The sequence below is a fragment of the Macrosteles quadrilineatus genome, unplaced genomic scaffold, assembly GCF_028750875.1.
Source record: "Macrosteles quadrilineatus isolate MER2022 unplaced genomic scaffold, UCM_ALF_1.0 Scaffold_11__1_contigs__length_5352618, whole genome shotgun sequence".
In the NCBI taxonomy this organism is placed as follows: Eukaryota; Metazoa; Arthropoda; class Insecta; order Hemiptera; family Cicadellidae; genus Macrosteles; species Macrosteles quadrilineatus.
Window position 1 is genome coordinate 3322536 of NW_026542604.1, and position 24340 is coordinate 3346875.

Here is a 24340-nt window from a genome sequence, read left to right on the forward strand (position 1 = left end):
AGTGGTGGTTTAACTAACAGCTGGTTTCTAACTGTCATTGAAATGTTTATGTTACAAGTTGTTCGTATACAAAAATATTTATCGTCAGAGTTTTCCTACACACTATTTTACTTTAAAGTGCAGTTTATTTTCTACCGTAAAAGATCTATGTTATCAGGAGATTGTGTAATTTTGAACTTAATATTAGCGAATTTCCCTATAGGGAAGTAGCTATTACCGTAGGTGGCACGGTAAGACCTAGACCCGGGACCGATTTACTTTTTCATTTTGATGTCCCCAGAGGCCAAAAACACCATTCGTTCAAATTTTTATATATGTATATATATATATATTATATAGACATATATATATATATATATATATATACGTCCGTGAACGCGATAACTTGAGTAATTTTTGTCCGATTTTGATGAAATTTTGTTTAAAGGTGTAAAGCGGGATAAACTTGAATGAGTTCGCGAACCAGCACAATCGGACCATGGGAACGGGGCTTTACAGGGGGTTTTATGGGGTAAAAATTTGTTTTTCTCACTTTTGACCCTCAAAACACAAAATTTCCCGATTTCTCTTTAGACCTTTTTAAAGAGATTAAAAAAACAAATAATTTAGTATATAAAAGTATTTTTGTTCGATTGTTAGTAACGGAGAAAATTAAAAAAATTGTAAATTTAAAATTCCTATGTTATTCTTATGGAGAATATTGTCAAATGTTGTAGTTTGCTTGTTTATGGATATATTTTGATCAAATTTGGCAAATTTATTTATTTTGTACTAAGCTATCAATATTTATTAAAAAACACACTTTGTTAGTTTCCTTGTAGCAGCAAACCTAGGTACTCGTTAAACCTAATGTTATTAAAATATATTTAACTGAAAATCAATTCAGACAAATGGAAATTCGCTTAGTCGGCAGGTTTGCTGCGGCGGGGGTATTTTAAACGTATAATCAAGTTTTGGCATAAATGCAATCCGTCTAAGTATACCGGTAAGTGCTTAATCCTTTAAGATATAAGTGGTTTACGTGTTGATACATCTTTTTCTAGATGTTTGAATATAAGTATGACTGCATACAGTACACATTTTATTCGTAATGAAAATGTCAACCGGTGTAGTAGGTCTCCAAAAAACTGACCAGTAAGCTGCAGGGTGTCAGTAGAAACCAAAATCGATTCATACCATATCATAACTATCCCAGTAGTACTGTATGATTCAGAAACTTGATAAAGACGTACATTCCAAAAGTAGACCAAAAGGCTCGGATCTCGGATGGGCTGGGCAGGCTTTGCATGGCGGAGAGAAGATACTTCAAATTTTAAAAGTGTATTCCAACGACCACTTGGAAGACCAAGTAATGAAAGACATCTTCAGACTGGTATCTTCCTGTCTTCCTGTCATCAAGATATAGCAGGGGATAGAAGAGAACGGGAGGCCAGGATCATTTTAGAGGTTTCAGTGGCCAAGGTGGTAAAATAAGGTACGGTAAGTGATAGTAGGCCTATGCAGTGGAAGGTGGTATAAAGCTACTGTACTCAAAGCCAGTGTGTGTGAATCGGCTACCAAGTTGTAAACTAGCTGTTCTGAATCATATAGGCCTACAGTTTTAATTGACTACTCGATTCCCGTACGTAGGACGGGCCAACAGCTCGTTTCAAATATAAAATAAAATCCCAGAAACAATGTAGCCTAATAAAAAAAATTAAATCTATGATTTATTTGTATTTGTAGCTTGGTGTTTTTAAAAAGGCAGTACTCATATTCTGTATTCTGCATAAACATTATTACAATCACAAATGCATACAGTATATTAGTAATAAAAGTATTCATATTATTAATCCCAATATTATTCATAGATTGATATTATGAAATGGTTTGGGAAATAAAGTTTGATATTTGTCTTATAATTCAGAGTAAAAGATCAACCCTGAGCCAAGTCATTAAAAGCGGCGGTAATTACTTAGATCTTTTGTGCTTGACAATTGGAGACTCACAAATGAAACTTCAAACAAAGATAGCCCTCATTGGGCTATAAGCATTACACTTGGGGTAATATTAGCTTTACAAAGAGAACTTAGAAGTGCTTGTGGCTTTAAGGAATTGAAAAGCTTTAGCTTTATGCTGAAAATATGATAGATGATAATAACCTAACCAGCTAGTCGACTCAAAGATTATGGAAATACTCACGATGTACACAACAGATCGATATAATCAAAATTTCTTGTAAATATCTTATAATCTTTAAAAGCTGATCTAGTTTTTAGTGTGTTCTACAAATATTTCCCACTCATAGCTGCATTAGGTTGTCCATAATAACAATTTTAAATTCTAAAAAAACATTAATTCTCGCAAATCGGCTCTTTCAATGATTGCTCATGAAATGCAGTACAGTGTTAATTCAATTTTCTTTTTAGTATATAAAATTGTGCAGGCTTTCTCGTCTTTTTCCCATTGTAATATTTACGCCAACCCAAATTCAAACAGTAAACATTTCATTTCAACCAAGTCAGTAAATGTTTGCAACACACGTTTCCTTAAATTGTAACTAAAATATTAACAGCAATAAAATTATCCAGCAGATCATAATGTAAACAAATATGTTCTTGATAAGGATAACATGGGAACTTAAAAAGCCACTCTGGGGCAGAGCCCAAGGATCTTTTTCAAAAATATAAGGTCAGTATATAATATGTGGGGTTAAATCTTCTATATAAATAAAATTAGAGTTTTGTCTGTACATTGCTCAGAATCATACATTTTTAGGTTATTTTTACGTTTTATACATTAAAGAAGCCGAAACAAGTCTCATCTAAATTTCTGTCTGTCTGTCTGTCTGACACACTCAAGATGGCATTTTACGCAATCTTCTCCAGGAAAACGAGAGTACCTATCAAGACCCAAGTCATTTTAATGTATTCACTGGATTGGCGAGAGTGTCTTTAGCCATTAAAATATAGTCTCACTACTTTGTAATTAAAATTACGGCCGTTCAAAAAAGCAGTTTTGTGCGATTTTTGTCAAGTTTTCTTCCAATTTGTATCACATAATCATCTATGAAACAACGAACAGCTGTTCGGATCAAGATTATTTTTTCTAGCTGTCACTGAAATGTTTACAAATGTTGTTTACAAACACCACAACCATTTCCGATCACGTTTTGAAGGCAAATCCCATCCAAGTGAGATTAAAAACGTTTTTATTACATAAAGGATTTAATTAATCGCAAGTGGAATAATATAGTGTAACCGTAAATTAAATAAGTAGGCATCATCCAGGTCAGGAACCAGAAATATGTGTATAAAATTGTTTTGGAGTTTTGATAAACAGAAAGAAGACATTGAATCAAGATTGAATCAGTGTTGTATACGGCTGGGAAACTTAAATTTACTAATGACCGTCGCCAATAGCTTAGAAACAATGTTCCACTCATTGACGGCTCTTCAATAGCGGTTGTGTAAAGTGTAAAGCAAAAAATTACAACTTCAGTGGGTGATTGTAACAGAGGTTTACGGATGATGCTGAACTCGATTTTCCAATGTGTCACTTTCTGTTCCTACCATTGACTATATAAAGTCAATAGTTCCTACTCACCGTGTGATGCAATCGCTGGACCATACAGCCAATAGGCCCATAGCCCTTCTCTTGGGTACGTGTGGTACGTATGCTTACCCAATTATTTATAACAACCCTTTCGACAACGATCCTTGATACCGGTACTTTTCCATAGAATACACGGCCTACCTAGGTACTTAAGAAATAAAATTATAAACGTCCAAAAACCCAACGTTGTGTGATTTTTGTCACATTTCCTTATAATGTTAATATATATACCAGCAACCATTGTTTCGTAATCTATTAAATAACAGAAAGTTATGTTGTATAAGGTTTTTTTTCAAACTGACACCGATAAGTTTACATTAAGAGTTGTGTACAAATAAAGCAATTAATGGGAAATAACTTTGATTGCCGATAACTTTTTACGAGAAAATCCAAAACCAAGAGATCAATAACCTTGATTAACGCATATAATTGGTCGGCTGTACTACAGTTCTTAACTGTAAACGTTGGTTTTTGGTACGGTAGGCTACTGGTTCTTTTTCTTTTAACCTTTAGTAGCAGCAAGAATCATTTTTACGTACCAACACATCACAGTAATTTACAAATTAGTTATCGTTGGTGTTGCACCTTATTTATTACAGGCGTAGGCCTATTCAATTTAATTGATGTCTTAACTGTATAATTTTTGCTTTTTCTGTCTGGATCCTAAAATGTTATGCTAAGAAAACTATAACGCATTTTAGTAAAACATTTATTCAGCAAACCATCATGAATTGTTCAAACACTTTGGACGTTGTTTATGTATCAATAGTTCGTGGCCTATTTTGGTAATTTTTATTACAAATTACCAATCTAAATCGTCAATTGTAGGCCTACTGTACTTCATTTCATATAGCAAACCGATTCAGATAGCATTTCGACAGAATTTCGAGTCATCTCCGGTCCAAGCAAATATAAATTGTTATGATCAAATTTTATGGCATTAACAAAGATTTCAAGTACTAATTTTGTATGTACCTTTTTATGCTTAAAGCGTAGCAGATTCCCTAATTAAGTTCGGTATTTTTGTGTGTAAGTATGATGGTAACGCATTAATGTCCTTGTTTCTCAATGTTTCACGGAAAGGACAAGAGCGCCTTGATAATGAAAATGTCAACCCGAATAAAGTGTTAAATTAAGAGGTTGAGGTAGTACCTTAAATAGGCCTACTTTTACCCATTATGCTATAGTCCTTTAAATTCTGAACAAAATTGTACAAATCCCATTTCCGTATATTTACTCTCACCGCTTACACATGATAAAGGTTGTTGACAAACTTATGGGAGAAAGTATGTGTCAGAATGCTGATACCGTTTATTTAGTTTAATCATTGGATATAACATATGGACCAACAAGATCCGGGTGACATTTAATTGCGAAGCATTAGTTTTGGCTTGAAACTGTCAGATACTGTATTTGCGAAGGAATAGTTTTGTCAGCATATCTGAAAGTATGCAAACCAACTGCTGTGCTTTATATAAGAAGGTTTTAACTGACTATGATAAGATCCCCGTGCGTAGAACGGGCACACAGCTAGTCTTAAATAAAAAAAGGATTTTTGTTCACAAGTTTAATGTAGCGTAGGCTTTTTAATAATATAGAGGAATGATCGAGCGTGTGCAAGGTTTTACATTTATTTTAAAATTAAAAAATATTGTTCTATTTATTCTAGAAAGCAATATATTAACAGCTATATTTATTTTGCCAATTGATGATAGCAAATTGGTTTTTCTCGGTGTCTTTTTATATCTGATCGTTTGTGACGTTTGAAATATAAAACGTTTAAATGACTCTGCAAGCCACAAACCCACAGCAGAAATTCCGTGAGAACAAATCCTCGTTTCACCACAAAACTTTATCACAATTGCCAGCCTAAGCCATGGTTTCCCTTGTTTGCTATTTTCAAGTACAGACGAATAAAGGGTGAAGGGGGGGCTTTCCACTTGGTAGGGTGAGTTAGAATAAGAGACGCATTTCCCTCAACCATTTATATTTATTTAATTTTTGTTAATATTATATTTTCGTGGGTCTCTAAGTCCATAGACTCAAGAACAATTTTTTGTTGTGTTTTTCCGTTGACACACAACAAAGGCAGTAACTCGAGGAAAAAAGAACCGATTTTGATTAAATTTGGTACAAACTTTTAAACCTACTAAATTGAACCAGCATAATCGGATACCGTCGGACAGCGAGAATGGGACTTTTTTTGGGTAATAAAGGGATTTCCCATTTTTACCTTCGAAACAAAAGAAATCTCAACTTGTTCCTAAAAATATTTGTATAATAAATTATTTATGTACATTTAAGATTTGTTTTACGCTTATGGTCAACGAAAAAATTACAAATAAACTGTAAAGGTCCAATTCCTATCCTGAAACTGTTACGACTCTAACCGCGCGGCTGAAATAAATGACTGATTTAATGCAAATTGCACCCGATTCCTGTCGAGCGTCTACATCCGCGCGACTAGAGCGACTGGAGCCGCGCGACTAGAGCCGTCGCGACTGGACTGCTTCGTGAGCAGTTCAGTCGCTTCAGTCGCGCGGCTGTAACGAATTTATAGTTAACATACGGAGTTTGAGGTGTGCACCTTCATAGATGATGGAACTGGTTCGTTATCACCCATACGTTTTCAACACCAAGAATCCCCAATACTTTATGAAGATGTCTCTGAATGAGAAAATACTCTTAAATCACCTTTTAACGAACGACTGGAGCCACGCGACTAGAGTCGTAACAGCCGTAGGATAGGAATCGGACCTTAAATCTGAAATTCCCATGTTGTTCTTGGAGAATAAGCAAACGGTTTGTTGTAGTTTATTTTTCTCATTACTAGTGTACGTGTTGCTCGAAATCGAGCAATTACAAAGAAGTACAGGAGTTATTTATAAACAAATAACTTAACATGGGAAACAAAAATTGTTTTGAAACTCCAGCTGTTGTCAGAAATTAAATATTAATAATTGGTCACCATGGAAGCATGAGAAAATTATGTTAAACTAATAACAGTCATAATTTCCGATGATTTGAAAATAGTCAACTAAAAGATTATTAACTAATGGAAATACTCACAATTTACATAACAGTCCTATTCCAGTTTAAAGGGTTAATTTTTAACTATCAAACTGCCCATGGACGGGAAAAGGTAAGCTTACAATTTAAGTCAACGTAAAAAGGCAGTCAGCTTTTATAATGTACCGTACATTGAGATATAAGTTATTTAGCCAATTTTTAGACAATAAGGTGTAGGCTACTTTAAACGCTACAGAACTGGGTTAGGCAAAAACTGGCAGAACTCTGAAATGGTGTTATTCATCATAGGCATACTCATATGCCAAATCCTTAAAATAAAAATTCTATAATTAATAACTTATATCATTAAACAAAAACCAACATCCAAAACTATACATATTTTTAATACAACATAGATAATTTACACATTGAGTGTTTACAATTAACATATGTTCTTCTTCTCACTTTTAATTTTTGCTTCGCAACGGGAAAAATCTGTTTCATAATCATTGAAATAAATAATCCATCATAAAGTTTAAGATTAAATAATATACATAGTTGTTTTATTTTTTTGGATCAGCTGTCTGAAATTGTGAAATATGCATTTGACAGTTCTGGTTGTTTACAGTTAAATGTTAAAGCAAATGTAAACATTGTGAATTTTCTCATGCTTCCATGGAGACCAATTATTAATATTTGATTTCTGACAACAGCTGGAGTTCCAAAACAATTTTTGTTTCCCATGTTAATGTTATGGAGAAATACGAAACTTTAAAGGGCTCCAGGGCCTCACTCTCTAATTATTCACCTAAAAAGAAAGTTTCCTGCACAACTTCACGTTACGCTCTTTCCAATGACACCAAAAACATGTCAATCGGTTTAGTAGTTTCGGAGGAGTAATTGTCACAAAAATCCTGCTTGCGTATTAAATAAGTACTAGTGGTCGTCCTGTGGTCGAAACTCGACCAAAAGTAATTAATGTACAGACTTCTCTATTTTCTCCCCACGCTGTAAAAAAACATGTGATTGGAATTTCTTCCATTTGTTTTGATTTTCTGTTTACATTTTGTTGTTATTTCGTCACCATCATGGCAACCCATATGGTCCATGTTAATTTTTTGAAGTTTTCAAAATCATTTTTTGTTCTTATTTGTTAGCCTATTTTAATTTTTAAAAGCATTCTGCACATCTACAGGAAAATATATTTCCAACAGTATGCGTAGATTTTCCCTGCGATGCACACGAGCTGAGAAAAAAGGTTTTAAAGAAACATGCTTGCCTATTAATATATAGATAGATAGATTATACTGTGATCAAGTTCACCTATTTCATATTACGCTATTTAAATTTCACTCGCTATATTTTAGTGCTGAAGGAAGTGACTGTGTTGGGCACTACTCCTGAGGCAGTGGAGAATAGAGAAGAGTGGAGAAGTTTCTTTGGCAAGGCCAAAGGTAAGTAATATTTTAGTGACAATCAATTGAAACAAATGGAAATTCGCTTAGTTTGCAGGTCTGATGTGGCGCGGCGGGTGTATTTTATGCATAATTTAGGTAGCTTTAACCATTGACCTTTGTATATGTACTATCAATAGTTAAAAAAATTTTCACTCTTAGGTAAGTTTAAAAATGTATTACTTAAAGAACTTTAAAAAAATTCAAAAGATATTGTTGATAGTTAAGAACGACAAACCTATATTTAAGTTTTTTTTTAACCGCGGGGTAGCTTTGTGATAATGGTGCTCTCTATCAGAATTACCGCTGGTTTGATTCTGAGAAAAGTTAAATTTTTAAGTTTTGAAACTGAACCCAGCTTTTATTGGCCAGTCGTCTTTTTAATTTGATATCTTTTAACGGTTCTAGCTATCAAAATAGCTGATTAACATTTCAAACAATTGCATCACCCAAGAGACAATCTTGCTTTGTTAATTCATGTTCTACACTCATTTTCATTCGCAATCATCTTGAAATACGCACCTAAAAATGCGTATAGCTGTGTTTAAGAATGTGTATGGCCTAAATTCATCTCAGTTTGGAGAGGAATAAAAAACACAAAAACACAGATCTTTATTACATTTTCAAGAAAAATTGTATCGTTTGTTAGTATATTACATTACTACTGTACTAAATACATTTTATAGCTTGCATTGGATAACAGAAATTTCAAATAGACATGAAGTATGTGTAAACGTTAACCTGGTTGGTTATAAACATGTTCTTTGGTTCAAAAGTTTCACAGCGATTGCTTTCAGGCAGTTTCTCCATTGAACCGATCCAGGGCAAAGGATACAAAAGTCAACAATATAACTTTGTTTCATATTCACAATACCAATGTGGACCATTGTTTTAGCTTGGATGGTTTTCGCATTGGCATTTTAAGTATTGGTTCAAGATATATTTTTATAAGGATATTGTTAAATTTGTCGAATAGTTTAGGTACGAAATAGTTATTTGTGTAACTAGTGTGCGAAGCGGCACTTTGCTGCATATGAGATAAATGTGTGAGTGTCAGAGTGTGGAAAGTTTCTAGAGTGTGGAAAGTTTCTCGAGTGCAGCAAAGGAAATTTGCGCCCGTGTTACACATTATATTTTTCCTACAGTTACTATAAAGCATAGAAATAGTCTTTCAAACACTATAAAAAATGTTTTTAGGTTAGGTTAAATCCGAGCGTTGAACGAAATGAGAAACACTTCATCAGCTGGTCGTTGTCGTAGCATCTTTAAGTGCTGCCAACTTATTTTCAAGAGTACAAGTATTACGTGCCTAATAAAATTAAACTGTTTTGTGTTGTTTGGTTTCAATAGGTACTGGAGTGTGGCAAAAAATAGAGTGGTCAAATTAAAAAGAGTGCGGTAAAAGTAAGTAAATGCAGCAATTAACAACTATCTGTGCTATAATCACTAATCAGTACAAGGAAGCCCACTTTGCCAGGTGATGTAGGAACATCAAGATTTGATTATGTTTATCTTTGCTCTATCGTTTTGGGTTAATTTCAATGCCAAGATTACCTTATTAATTTCAGGAATATATAATAAAACGATAACGAGGATTCTGAACAATAAAACGACTCGTATTTTTGAGGACAATTACGACAAGGTACGCAATTTGTATTCAGGTAATCGATTCTAGAGTTGTCAGTGACAGTTATTACAATGTTGTTTAAATGTTTACATCTTTAATTTTAAGCATTTTGTACGCTAGTAAGGTATACTTGTTATGGTATGAAACTGGGCCTAACTGTCCTGGAGAGGTCCTGCATAAAGCAATTTCTGATCTCAATTAAGAAAGTTCCGCAGGTAAAATCATTTTACGCCACACTACATTATTTTGATGAACTTTCCACGCAAGGATTTAGTCCAGAAAACAGCTGTTTGCCGCCAGCTTATTCAAATGGGGTTTCATTGCGTAATACTGTTCTGCAATGAGTTTTACCGGACACCAATCAGCTGATTATACTGTATTTTCGTGGCAATTAGTGGTTATAAACAAAAACATAACCTCTCATGACTAGTGATTTTTAGTCCTTTAGTTGGTGGAAATATATAAGGATTTGTACGGATTAAGTAGTATGGCGTAAACTATCGTACGTAACTCGTCCAAAATGTGTGTACCGGACTCGTATGGTAATCCCGTACTCGACTTCGTCTCGCACGGGAACGACTTCGTCTCGCACGGGAACGACCACACTCGTCCGGTAAACACTTATTTTCAGGACTAGTAACGTAATATACTATTATTGTCTGTGCTATTACGTTACACACACCCTGCATTCATACCCAGCTTTAAATTCGTACTATTTAGGTACGTCACACTTTTTATAAAGTAATTAAAATAAATATTTTTAAGCTATTCGGCTGTAAAAGTTAAAGCAGTGTTTCCCAACCAGTGTGCCGGGAGGCCTCTGTAGGTGTGCCGCGAAATTTTAAGTAGTTAAAAAATTTTTGATCAAGAAAGAAACTTTTAATGAGCAAACGTCGAGCACAAATTTCCCACTAGAACTCAACCACGGTTTATTAAATATTTCTCACCCATTATTGGTAAATTCATACGACATTTTTATCAAGCTCAATGTTTTATTATTATTTAAAACTTTCCACTTAATAAACAATAAATAATGTACACATGTTAGATAACAAATGTGAGTTTTATATTTTTTACCTTATATATATATAGGCTATATATTTACTAGTAAAAAATAGGTTTTACGGAGTAAGATGTAATTGAAAAAAAGAGTCTTTTATGCACTTACTAAATGTAATTTTAACCAACGATATTTTGTAGACAAGTGTGCCGTGACTACAAACTTGTTCTAGTTAGTGTGCCCTGAACGGAAAAAGGTTGGGAAACACTGAGTTAAAGGATCTTTACGTAGTTCCAGAGTTCACCACAGCTGGTACGAGCAGCACTATTCGGTTGGAGATTCACAACTCTGCACCCTAACGGACATTCTTGTCACTACACAACGTCTGGTAAATGCGAGAATCTATTTTTATTTTTCCAAACAGGTTTGTTATTTTTCTCCCTGTATTTCACCATCCGTCTAACATTAAGTTTCTTAATCGTTATACTGTAATGTTTCAACTCAAGAACCATAAATGTAAAAATTTAATTAATAAATCGATTTATTAAATAACATTTAATAAAAATATTTAAATATTTAATTAAATCTTATGTTTAATTGCCTTAAAGGAAATGAATACTCCCTCTAATTTCATAAATTTTAATTTCTTTTTTACAGCAATGTCTTCAAGAAAGATCTGTCTATACATTACACTATTATAAAACACATTGATTTTTGAATTATACTTTACATTAACTGTAATCTACTTTACATCTACTTTACATTAACAAGTACAAGTAAAATATTTTTGGGTTGCGTAGAGGTCACATATCGCATTCGGGAGGATTTGGGCTATAAAGGTGACTACCATGCGGAGTTGGACTGGACCTTTTTGGGGCCATAAAACCAAAGAATTCTATGATAAAACCATTCCTCGACCAAAATCTGACCACCGCGAGGAGTTGGGCTATCCCCAAACTTGAACGAGCGCTACAAACACTTATGGCAGAGCTCATACAATGTTTGAACCACAACTGTAATAGTTTAATTTTACACAAGTAAATTTTACTGAAGGAATTTCTTGGGTTATCTTTTGTGACTATGAGGACAAATTATACTTTTCATACTAAATGGCATTTACATTGACATAAAGTAATACTAGACCATGCCATCCAAAAAACATTCGACAAAATATTGATCCTCTTTAACAGAAAAGTCGACTTTAGAAACAATGTATACAGTTCCTTTAAGGAAAATCAGATACAAATGGATTGACGATAATAAAAGAATAGTCGACCTTGAACTTCTTACAACGTTAAACGGAATATTCCTGAAACTACAAAGCTAGCTATAATTACGTTCAAATATTTAGTCGCTCCTGTAAACGAATTTTAAACTAAGCGCTAGGATCGTGTTGCACATGTATATTTCAATTAGCGGTCGTTATGGCGGGCAGGTAGGGTGAATTATTAATGTGCCTCTGACACAGGTGGTGTCTTCATCGACCTCACCCAGTAGTATCGTGTAGACTAGATGATAGAGGTCATAACCACGGTCACACAACAACATCACACTGGTCAGTTTATACTATTTTGCACTTTTATATAATTTTTAAGTTAAATATAAGTTAAACATCGTAGTTATAATGATTATTTGGTATATAAATGGACCTAGAACCTTTGAATGAAATTGGTTAATGATTTGTGTTTTTGTTTTTAACGGTACTAGATTTTTTATATTTTATGTTAAGGTAACGGTACATAACCTACCCCTCTGTTCGGGTATGTATACGTGGTCTAACGTCGACCTTGACGACAAAACCATTGATTTGTAACCCAGTGATAAATTATGTATGGTCTAGCTAGGCCCTAGAATGTATCTTTCGAATCGAACCAATGATATTAAGATTTAAAGTGAGCACTTGACTACCTACACAATAAGTTGCACATGCTGTACTTAAGCAGAACCGTATGTCCCTATGGTGCTGATGATTGTTAGCTGGTAATGTTTCTAATATATAAAGTTCTTTATAAGCAAGAGTAGATAAAAAGTAGTACGTTTTTCAATGTTTGTCGTATTCACACAAACAGTCCATAAACATGTAATACTTGTGTGTTGGCTGCAACCAATGTTATCATGCAATTGTCACTTTTTACATGACATAGCTGTGTTATTGAGTTCACCTCGTAATTGGATAGGAGGTTTAATCTTGAGGTTAATGAATTCTTAAAGTTTGAAAATGGGCCCAGCTGTCCTTGACTTTGGGCTTGTATTGTTAATTAACTAAGTGATATCCGTGGGCTTCATAAATCAAATAAATAATAACTTATAGATTTTATGGTGAAAATATAAATTAGTATTTAGTAATTAGTAATTAGTAAAATGGGACAAAATAGGTGACCATGCCATTATCTCAAGCTACAGGTCTATTTCTATACTCACCGTCATTAGCAAGGTGGTAGAGATGGTGATGAAAAATCGGTGTGATTTGAAGACACCAGCTGTTTTCTGACTTGCAGCATGTTGTCCGTGCTCAGGGTCAATGACGAAGGCATAATAATGAATATGAATATAATTAATTAAATCATCCTTAGCCCATCCAAAATCTTTACAATGTAAAATATACGCATTTAATTTGTTTTATTGCACATATTGTTACATACGTATTAGCATTTAACTATTGATTGTAGTTGAAAATTTAAAATACATTATCTAAGCCTTTTGAGTAAGTGCTTCGTTAAAAAAAACAAAACAAAAACGAGTGCTCAAAGGGTATCTAAACAACACTGCCTTCTTCGACATTAGCATTTGTACGTTCTTTGCAAGGAAACAGTTTAAACGTTTCGTTACTATTAAAAGTTGACCTTTTGATATATAACATTATTGAATTGATATCCCAATGACAAAATGACATGCCCAGGAAATATCCGTCGCTTTCTATCGAACCGATATACAAAATTTCAAGGCAAGCACTACAACTACCATCTAGACAATTGTGTTGTTCTTAGAGGCGGTTCACGAGTACGGGGTTTCGTGGCCCGCGGTTATCGTTGATCTCGACCAATTTTAACCGACGGTCAAAAAAGTTTTTCAAAGATTGAAACGTTTATTTTTGTAATTCTTCCTTAAAGCCTCGCTGACTAAAAAATGGCTTTAACATCCGTTACTAACGCTGTAACACTACGTCTGTTCGAAGGAAGATTTAGGTCTATATTGTATTGACTGACTGTATCAATAGAATACATCCTACATATTACGATGATATGGCAGGCTGACGCAAAATCAATAATATAATTTGAGCTGATACGTCAGCACTTCAATAGTGGAATAAAGCTGTAAGAGACTGACTAAGTATCTTGATGTATTATACATTGACATGTTGGGCATTTGAAGGTACAACCGTTCGCGTATTTGTTGTTTACTCTACCTTGCGAAATATATATATCTTTAAGTTTTTACTGTAGTGTACTTCATATAACAATTCATCTAATAATTTTGAATTTCATAAATACTGCCGGTTTGAATGAGATGAATACCCCCGCCGCAGCAAACCTGCCGATAAAGCGAATGTCCACTTCCAAGATAAAGTGCATTTTTTAGTAAAATATTAATAGCTTCGTATAAAATAAATAAATTTGCCAAGTTTGATCAACATATATCCCTAAACAAGCGAAGTACATCAGTTTACAATATTCTCCTTAAGAATAGGGAATTTTAAATTTAAAATTTTTGAATTTTTTCCGTTACCAATAACCCTACAAAAACACTTTCATATACTAAATTATTTTTTGTTTAAGCTCTGTAAATAGGTCTAGAGAAAAGTTGGTAGATTTTGGGTTTCATGGTCAAAAATGAGAAAACCCATTTTTTTACCCATAAAACCTCCCGTAAAACACCGTTCCCATGGTCCGATCATGCTGGTTCGCGAACACATTCAAGTTTATCCCGCCTTACACCTTTAAAACAAATTTCATCAATATCGGACAATATATAAACACATATATCACCATTTGAACGAATGGTGTTTTTGGCCTCTTCAGACATCAAAATGAAAAAGGAAATCGGTCCCGGGCCCAAGTCTTACCGTGCCACCTACGGTAATAGCTACTTCCGTATAGGGAAATTCGCTAAAAGGCGAATAGATAATAAAACTAAAGGATAGTTTGCCTAAGATATAGTTTACATAAGTTTTCGTTTCATAACCTTATCTGATTTTGTTTTAATTTTATTAATCCATTGTTTATCACCATTATGATTCCCAATACATCACAAAACACCCATCCTACCGGGGTGTGCTGTGGTAACCAACGTTATGGAATTCCTGTACAACGCCGACAAGAACGAATATTGCTTTTATTAAATTCTTCCGCTAAACCCATTAGAACGTACAAAATCAGTCTACAAAGCACTATCAGACGAATTCATTATTTGAAAAGTTTTTCAAAAGTTATACTTAAATTTTGTTTTTTAGGTTAGGTTTACTGGCTATATAATAAAATCACACGTTTCGCTATTTTCAAGAGCAATTCTATCCTGGGAACACTACAACTTACTGTTTAACACTAATAATACTGTTGCATGGTTTTCTTTTATTAAAATGTATAGGTGCATAATATGGTGCATAACATATTATGTTATAAATTTGGTAAATGATATTTTAAAACAGCCAGAAAGTTTTAAAGGAATATATTTCGAGCTTCCATAATATTTTTTGACGTTCTTAAAATAACTGACTCGTGGGTTCTATAAAACTAACGTAACTCACACAGCTAATGAACCCATTGACTTTGGATAATGCAGTTTTCTCGCCATTATGCAAAAACCTTTGAATGATATTTCGTTTTCAAGCATTTTACGTAAACGAATATATATTAACGGTACGAGTACATTTAAAATGTATGCTTCACTTTTTTATATAAAGAAGAATGATGGTAGGCCTACATGAAGGTTAGATTCAGTTAATCAAGTAAAAATTAGGTTAAATAGCAAGAAACTGATAGTAAACAAACAAACACCCTCTACATACATAAATATCCTAATTAATTCAACTAAATATAATATCTTAAATATATATATTTATATCCTAAATTAAATATCCTAAATAACCAACTATACACTATTTCCATGTTATAAGCAAAAGATGTTTTAATATATAAATAGTAAACTAAGAAAATATCTTGTATTACAATCCCCAAGAGTCGGAACGTGTTAAGATATAGGTAGAAGGAGTTTGCCCTAAGGCGTGCATTGTGTGCGATTCCACGGGGACTTCCCCTGTTAACAATGCCTTCTCCAGAATCTTGCTAGTCTTCACAAACCAACACGTTTCTCACTATGTTTCTTCGAGAATGGCCCAATAACAATTGTCATGTTGTCATAGACAATCATGTTGTAGTTTTTATACGTTTTTTAAATGTGAAAGAATCAGGTTTTGTTTTATGAAATAGTTTTATCGGTTTCAATCAAAGCCTTTCACGTTTGTCGTGTTATTTGCATTATCTATGAAAAATACTTTTAAATCCATCGTACTTTATTACTTTTCAATGAAATGGCGACCATACAAAGTAGGTATTTTAAGCCAAGTATGAATGGAGATGAGTGTAGGATGAGTGACACAATTCGTAACAATTTCTAAGAACTAGATATTAAAAAGGCCTAGAACTCATATGCAAGATATTTAAAAGGGCCAAGAACTCATATGCAAGATATTGTTTTACGGTAATAATGGCAGGTGACAGGCAAGAAATTGTGTTTGAAAACGTCGTTTTTTTTATAGTAGGGCAAAACAAAATGTGGCAAAACAATAAATAAGCTATAATAATTGGAAAGTCCAACATTAATTGTTGCTAATGCTACGTATATAATTTTTATTCCATCTTTTAACAATGTTTGATTTACAGTATCACATTTACAAGTATAAATTGACATACTTAAAATTGTCTTCAGCTAGCCAATCATCAAAATCATCAAAATAGCCAATCTTAAGGGAATTTCTTTAATCATTGACTATTACTATAGAATATAACTCTCCGGTTACATTTTCATATTAGTATTCATTCCGCAGTTAATTAAACATGAGTTAAGTATAGATAAAAGTTTGAAGTTGGCGTTTTGGTTCCATTTAGCTTTGTATCATGGAGTCGTAATGTAAACAGGTACTGTATCGCACTCTTTGTGGTGGTAACTATGTTTGTAGTTTCATTGTGTTCGTAATTACTTTCTCCACATCCATAGACTCGTCAAATATCCTCTTCCAATACATTTCTACAACGGCACATTGTGTCAATAAAAATACAAAAAATATTCATTGGTAATTGTCTTCACAGTTATTTAACAGTCCATTATGTCTCTATTATTAACCGACATATTGAAAAAAAAAATACTTATTGTAAGAACATATTGAATACAGTAATAGTTCTTGTATTCAATTTTCTCGTATGTTCTTTGATTTTGGACAGCACGACATAAGAAGAAACATATTATAAAGAGCTGCATGACATATAGAAGAGTGTAAGGTTTTATTGAAGATGAAATTGAAGTGTTTAATAATACAATTTATTTCATCACCTAAAGTGACTCTTTTCAACCCGAGGTCATGTTTCATGGAAAATGAGCTATTGTTGAAAAGACACTTTTTGCCTGTGTAATAAACTATATTATTCGTCTAAAATAAAAAAATAAATTGTTTAAACATAACTTTTAAAATATTAATTTCGTCAATCACTTTTGCAGTAACATTTCAGTAAATTTGGTCTAACAAGATGTTTCCTGAATATAATGTTAATGGGAAAAAATAATATACACTAAAATAAACTCCAACATTTGAAACTTTCTCGCCGGTTCCATTACTGTAAATGGGATTACTGCTACGCCGGAATAACCGTAATTGAAATATTTTTCATCTAGACTTGCTTCTAATATTCATTTACGGATCATCAAGTAATCTCTTCTTAACGTAACGGAACTAGTTAAATACTATATGTGCATATTTGTCTCTTTCAAAGAACTAGATATTACAAAATATAATATTATTTTTTTCCAGTCACTATAATAAATGAAACATTTAAAATATGTTTCCTTTGCATTTATCATGATTGATTTTAGTTTGATTTTAGCAAATTTCCCATATAGGGAATAAGCTATTACCGTAGTACTCATGGGTTATTACCGTAGTACTATTACCGTAGTAACCTTGACCCGGGACCGATTTACTTTTTCCCAATTTCTTTCCAAAGCATTTTGTAGAGCTCAAAAAAACAAATAATGTAGTATATTGAAGCGTTGTTATGCGCCTAATAGTTACGGCGAAAATTACAAAATATTTTAAATTTAAAATTTCCATGTTATTCTTATGGAGAATAAGTAAACTGTTATTTTTTTTATTAGTTATTATTATTTTTTATTATAACTGTTGCTGTTGTTAATGGCTCAAACTTTAATATAGATATAATAAATGACCATGATAAATAAAGTACTATACATATGTAATATAATACATCTTTTTACGTTTCTTATATCTACCTCGAAAGTACATGTATAACATGGAAAATATGTTACAACGGTGATGGAATAGGACTAGCTGCACCGATCATCATCAGAACATACGGGGGCTTAGTAAACTTGGGTGTTTCTAGTGTTATTAAAACAGAAATATAAAATATTTTCTCATCATACTTAATGAGAAAAATATTTAATGCCTACACGAAGCATTACAAACATTTTCTACCATTAAAACCAGTAAAGGAATTATTATTAAGTGAGTTATACCGATAAATTAGAATGATAAATCAGAATTATATTTTTGGTAACCCACCATTGGAGTACCTAACCTTGGCAGTGGCAGTGGCAATGGCGGATAAGGTGGACGTGTTGGTGTGCCCGGTATGTAAGATTTTATGTGCTGATGAGGAAAAAAGTCTATTATGCGATGGATATTGTGGTTCGTGGCACCATGCCAAGTGTTTGAACATAAATGCTAAAAAGTTTAATGAAATTCGTAAAATTGAAGACCTAGTTCGATGGTTTTGTCCAGGGTGTGATACAAAGTTGAAAAACCATGTCGCACAGGCAAAAACTGGTCTGTTGGAAGAACTGAGTGAAATGAAGAATTGTGTTAGATCATTTCAAAAATTAGGTGAGGTCCTAGAAAAGAAACTAAATGTTTTATTGACTCAGAGTATCAAAACAAAGGTAGGATTAAACCAATTACTAAATATCCATAAATATGAGGTTAAGGAACATGATCAGACAAACAATACCAGCTTGTTTTTGAATGAAGGTGACGTCACGATTGCGTCAGGAACAGCGACTCGGATTGAAGACCAAGTATCTAATTCCCCATTCGTCGAAATAAACAGCGACAACATTCAAGTGGCAGTAGAGGTACATGGAAACCAAAAAAAGCAAACCTCGGAAAGAAACAAAGACACTACTCTACTGGTGACAGAGGAACGGCGGAATGGAAATGGAACGAAACTGACGAACATGGTGATGGATCAAGAAATGAAACATAAGGAAAATGAAAATTTAAATCATCATAACCAAACTTATTGTAATGATGACGACGTGCGTGATAGTCGAAATAGTTTAAGCTCGCTCAAAGACGTGGAAGTTTCCTCGAAAGCTACTCGTATTTCCTATGCAAACACCGTGAAATCAACGCAGAGGTGTGAAGTAGATACGGAAAACAAGAAAAACTATTCACAGGTTGTTCAGCAGAAGAAAAACGATGTTATCATCGGAACAAACAGAGTGACGACAAATCTCAAATCAGCCTGCAAACAAGCGTTGTTCTTTGTTTCGAGAATATCACCTGACGTTTCTAGTGAAGAAGTACAAAACTACCTAATAGGAAAAGGCATAGGACTAGGCCTAACTCAAATTGACTGTGAAGAACTAAGCACCAAATTTAAATTCAAGACCTACAAATCTTTCAAAATTGGTTTGCCAGAAAAATATTCAACCGAGATTCTAAATCCAAACTTTTGGCCTACTGGGGTTTTAGTTCGAAATTTCATTCCCTCCAAACGTGGTGTAAGAGCAGTGACAAAGCCCAATTCTTTTTTAGGGCGCACAGTGTACAGGACTCAAACAACATAAACTTAACAAGTGACGCAACCACTAGGCCTAGGCCACGATTAAGACATGGACAAAATGGGCCAAATAAGGAAGCTGAGGCAGGCCTAGGCACAAACTGTGAAGTCAAAATTGTGATTCTTAACGTCCAATGCCTGAGAACTAAATTTAACCTAGTTTCCCTTTTTACAGAGGAGGTTGATTGTGATTTTTTGTGTGTTTCGGAACATTGGCTTTCTGCGGATGAATGGGACTTCTATAAATCCTTGTCTGGCCTTCACATAGTGAACATATTCTGTAGAAATGTACATAAAAACGGTGGAGTAGCCATCTTTGCATCAACGAAATATAATTGTAAACAAATAAATTTGGACATCTTTTGTGTTGAGCTTTCACTTGAACTTGCTGCTGTGGAGGTACTTGAAATATCAACTATTATTGTGGCAGTCTACCGTTCCCCTGACGGTGATCTGGAAACTTTTTTTCAACAATTGGATAATTGTCTACAACACCTTCTTAGATTTGAGGCTGGTAAAATAGTAATCTGCGGGGACTTCAACATCCATCTGGAGCGTCCATCGAGAGAGGAGGCCACTTTTGCTAATCTTCTACGTAGCCATGGTCTATATATAACCTCAAGACTCCCTACCCGTGGCGAGGCCTGCTTGGATGCTGCTGCTACCAACATCGACTCATGGGACTGTGAGGTGGAAGTCAAAAACTCACTTGTGGCTGACCAAGATGCAGTGGTATTGAGGCTGACAACTGAAAGGGTGAGTGAACAACATGATTGGTTAGCTAGTTTTGTAATAGAAAAGAGACTAGTTAGTAAGGATGATTTCCATTTGTTTTATGGTGAGCTGGAACATACTGGCTGGGATTTTCCAAACCTTCACTCTGATCCAGAAGGAGCGTTCCATGCTTTCTTTAGTACTTTTAAAGATAAGTTTGACGAAGTTTTTCCTGTTAGAGTCTTCAAGCCAAATACAAAGCTTAGACAGAGAAATGTCCCTAAAAAAGGTAGGCCTAGTATTAAGGAATGGTACACTCCGGAACTTGCTAAAATGCGAGCCCTTACGCTCCTGTTTCATGATCACTACAAAGCTGCCATAGATGTGGATAGGAAAGAAAGGTTCTTCTCCCTATACTGTAGGGCAAAAAGAGATTACAGTGCTAGTGTAAAAGAAGCCAAAAAACTAAGTAATGTTGAACAAATCAGAAAGTCCCATAACACGTGCAAAGCAGCCTGGGAAATAGTAAATGAACACCGTAAGCCAAGCCCAGGGCCTAAGATACAGGCAACACCTGATGAACTGAACGACTATTTTGTTCAAGTGGCAGAGAGTGTAATTGCCGATTTACCTGTCTTGCCTACTGACCCTACAGAGGCTATGATAGACCGTTCGCCAGCTCGCAAATTTGCAAAATGGAGAGAAGTGAGTCCTGCTGAAGTTTTAAACATAGTTAAAAGATTTAAAGACTCAAAAAGCCAGGATATTCATGGGATGTCTAGCTCTGTATTAAAGGCAGTGATTGACACCATTGTGGTACCTCTCACCAAGTTAGTGAATGCCTGCCTCTCAAAGGGTATATTTCCTGATAGCCTTAAAACTGCTAGGACCATACCTATTTATAAGAAGGGGGACCCAAAAATCTTGGCGAATTTCCGACCTATCTCCATCTTACCGATTTTCTCTAAAGTATTTGAGACCATAATGAAGAAACAGCTTGTCGAGTGGCTCGAAACCCACGACCTGCTTAACAATGCCCAGCATGGTTTTAGAAGCGGGAGATCAACTACCACAGCCCTTTTAAACCTTGCTGAGATAATAACTGATGCGTTCGAAAACAGTGAGTCCGTCCAACTCGACTTATGTGACCTCAGCAAGGCATTTGATGTGGTCTCGCATGACATTCTAGTGGCTAAACTAAGCAAGTATGGAATCAGTGGGATGGTACTTAAAACACTGGCGGGCTACCTTGAAGACCGGAAACAGATTGTATCACTGAGTGGGGCCTCCTCTAGAGTTGGTGTACTGCTGCACGGAGTGCCGCAGGGATCGGTCCTTGGCCCATTACTGTTCACAGTCATGGTCAATGACTTGTCGCTAAACGGCCACACACTGCTGTTTGCAGATGATACCACCTTGTTCTCTCGAGGCCGAGATCTACCAGAACTCAAAGCGGAGTCCGAACAACTGCTGACGCGAGCCAAGGAATGGTTTATCTCTAACAAACTGAAGATAAATGAGGACAAGACGCAATCGCTGATATGCACTCTCAAAACTAGAGAGGAGGAAGATCAAGATGAACCTGTGAAGCTACTTGGTTTTTGGATTGACTCTAAATGCAGCTGGAGTTACCATATTGAAAAAGTCTGCGTTAAGCTCTCCAGAGTCTTGTACCTATTTAGGAAACTTAGGTCAATCATAACGCAGCCTTACTTAAAGACTGTGTATCATTCCCTCTTCCACAGCCATATAATGTATGGACTGGTATTGTGGGGACACGCTCCTGCAGCCCATGATGTACTGCTGCTCCAAAAAAAGGCACTCAGAATTATAACATCCTCGGAATACACTGAGCATTGCCGGCCTATTTTCAAAGATCAGCAGATACTTACCATCTACAGTCAATACATTTATGACATACTTATCCTCCTTAAAGAACGTGAAGGAGAATATTCTAAAAGGGAATATCAGCACAGCTACAACACAAGAAGAGCACAAGACCTGGATATGCCACGCTGTCGCTTGAGTCGCACTCTAAGGCCTCTTTTATGCACGGCGTTTTCGGTCGGGCGAAATCGTCGGGCGGAATCGATGTCCCTTTTATGCAGTTTCTCCGCCGAGCGGAATCCGCTGATGCCCGTGGTGGGGGTGGTCAGTGCTACCAACTTCGTTCATTTTGCCATCGTCAGTGACCCAAGATGGATCCTTGTGTATTGGTGTATAGGTACTTATTTGTACATGAAGAGAAATAGACGACGGCGAAGGAGGTGGGCTGTACGTACACCCGGTTAATGAAAGTCGTAGGGTGGATGGGGCTTTCACAAACCTATATGGGTTGCTGCAAAATGATGGGGAAAAGTTTGAGAAGTTCCTACGAAACAGTAAGTTTGTATTATTCCGCGGATTTAAACAAAAATGTAATTAATTCTCATGCAGTAATTTTTCCCCTAAATACATCACTTTATTTGTACTCTTCAATCAATTACAATGAATAATGATATTCTATTTACAATGATTACCGTAGGTGATTTCAATACTGTGGATGACAGAGCGTGGGGTAGGTTGGAAGCACTAAATTCCGCCCGACGGAAAACGCAGTTGCATAAAAGGGTTCCATTTGAACCTATGTAAAAACACGCTCCACGAAACGCCGAAACTCGGCGGAGTCTAAGTCCTCCGTCGGCCTCCGACGGAATTCTAAAACGCGACGGAGATTCCGTCGTGCATAAAAGGGTCCCATTTGATCCCATGTTAAAACACTCACCGACGGAAAGCCCGATAGATTCTGATAGATTCCGCCCGACGGAAAACGCCGTGCATAAAAGAGGCCTAAAAAGTTATCCCCGCTCTGCAATAAAGGTTTTCAATACTCTGCCAGTTCGAGTGCGTAAATTGGAACTGCCGAAATTTAAAAAGGTTGTTCATGGAGCCCTAGTGGATAGGCCACTGTATTCGCTGGGAGAACTCGTTGAGGAACCACTCTTTAGATCCTAGCTAAAATATATCCGCCATGCCACAGTAAAATGTAAATAATGTATATATTGTAAATAGTGTAAATATATGCTTTTTATTGACAAACTCATATGAGTTGACGCAATCTATCCGACATTGTCGGTCAAGGATGAAGACCTCAAGTATTTCAAAAGTAGTAAGTAAGTACCTGATTGATCATTTCAACATTGCAATTTGCAAAGTGTTAAAAATGTATTCTAATTGGCGTTTCTTTAAAAAACACTCAATGCGATTTTGGTTCAATTAGTCAGCTCAGAAAAAAAATTCGATTGATCAACTAATTGGTATTTCGTCTATTAAAGAATACGAGAGGTCGTCCAGTGGTCGAAACTCGACCAAAAATATGTAATGTACTCACTTATCTATTTTCACCCCACACTGTAAATAAAACATGTGATTGGAGTTTCCTCCATTTGTTTTGATTTTCTGTTTATATTTCGTTGTTATTTCGTAACCAGCATAGCAACGCATAAGATCCATGTTAATTTTTTCAAATTTTTAAACTCATTTTTTGTGCTTATCTTTGAGCCTATTTAAATTTATAAAGGGATTCTGCACACCTACAGGAAAATAGCTTTCCAACGGTATGCGTAGATTTTCCCTACGATGCACACGAGCTGAGAAAAAAGGTTTTAAAGAAACATGCTTGCCTATTAATATATAGATAGATAATTTATTTTATTTTAGGGACATATTGTTTTATTATCTACTGAGAAGTAAAATTTTCTTAGATAAATTTAAATGCTAAACAAATAGTTGCAGTCTAAGACGAAAGGAATGTTGTTTTAGCGAATTTCCCTATAGGGAAGTAGCTATTACCGTAGGTCTCATGGTAAGACCTAAGCCCGGGACCTATTTA

The 24340-nt window shown here is 35.0% G+C and overlaps 1 protein-coding gene across 1 annotated transcript in view; it reads left to right on the forward strand.

Moving 5' to 3' along the window:
• Positions 1–22761, forward strand: part of LOC129004771 (uncharacterized) — a 35447-nt gene extending 12686 nt beyond the window's left edge. The window contains exons 2-5 of the mRNA XM_054433398.1: positions 7971–8057; positions 18696–18853; positions 19370–19495; positions 20128–22761. Coding sequence (XP_054289373.1) covers positions 7971–8057; positions 18696–18853; positions 19370–19495; positions 20128–22761 — 3005 coding nt within the window. The remainder of the gene's footprint in view (positions 1–7970; positions 8058–18695; positions 18854–19369; positions 19496–20127) is intronic.
• Positions 22762–24340: the final 1579 nt, after the last annotated feature.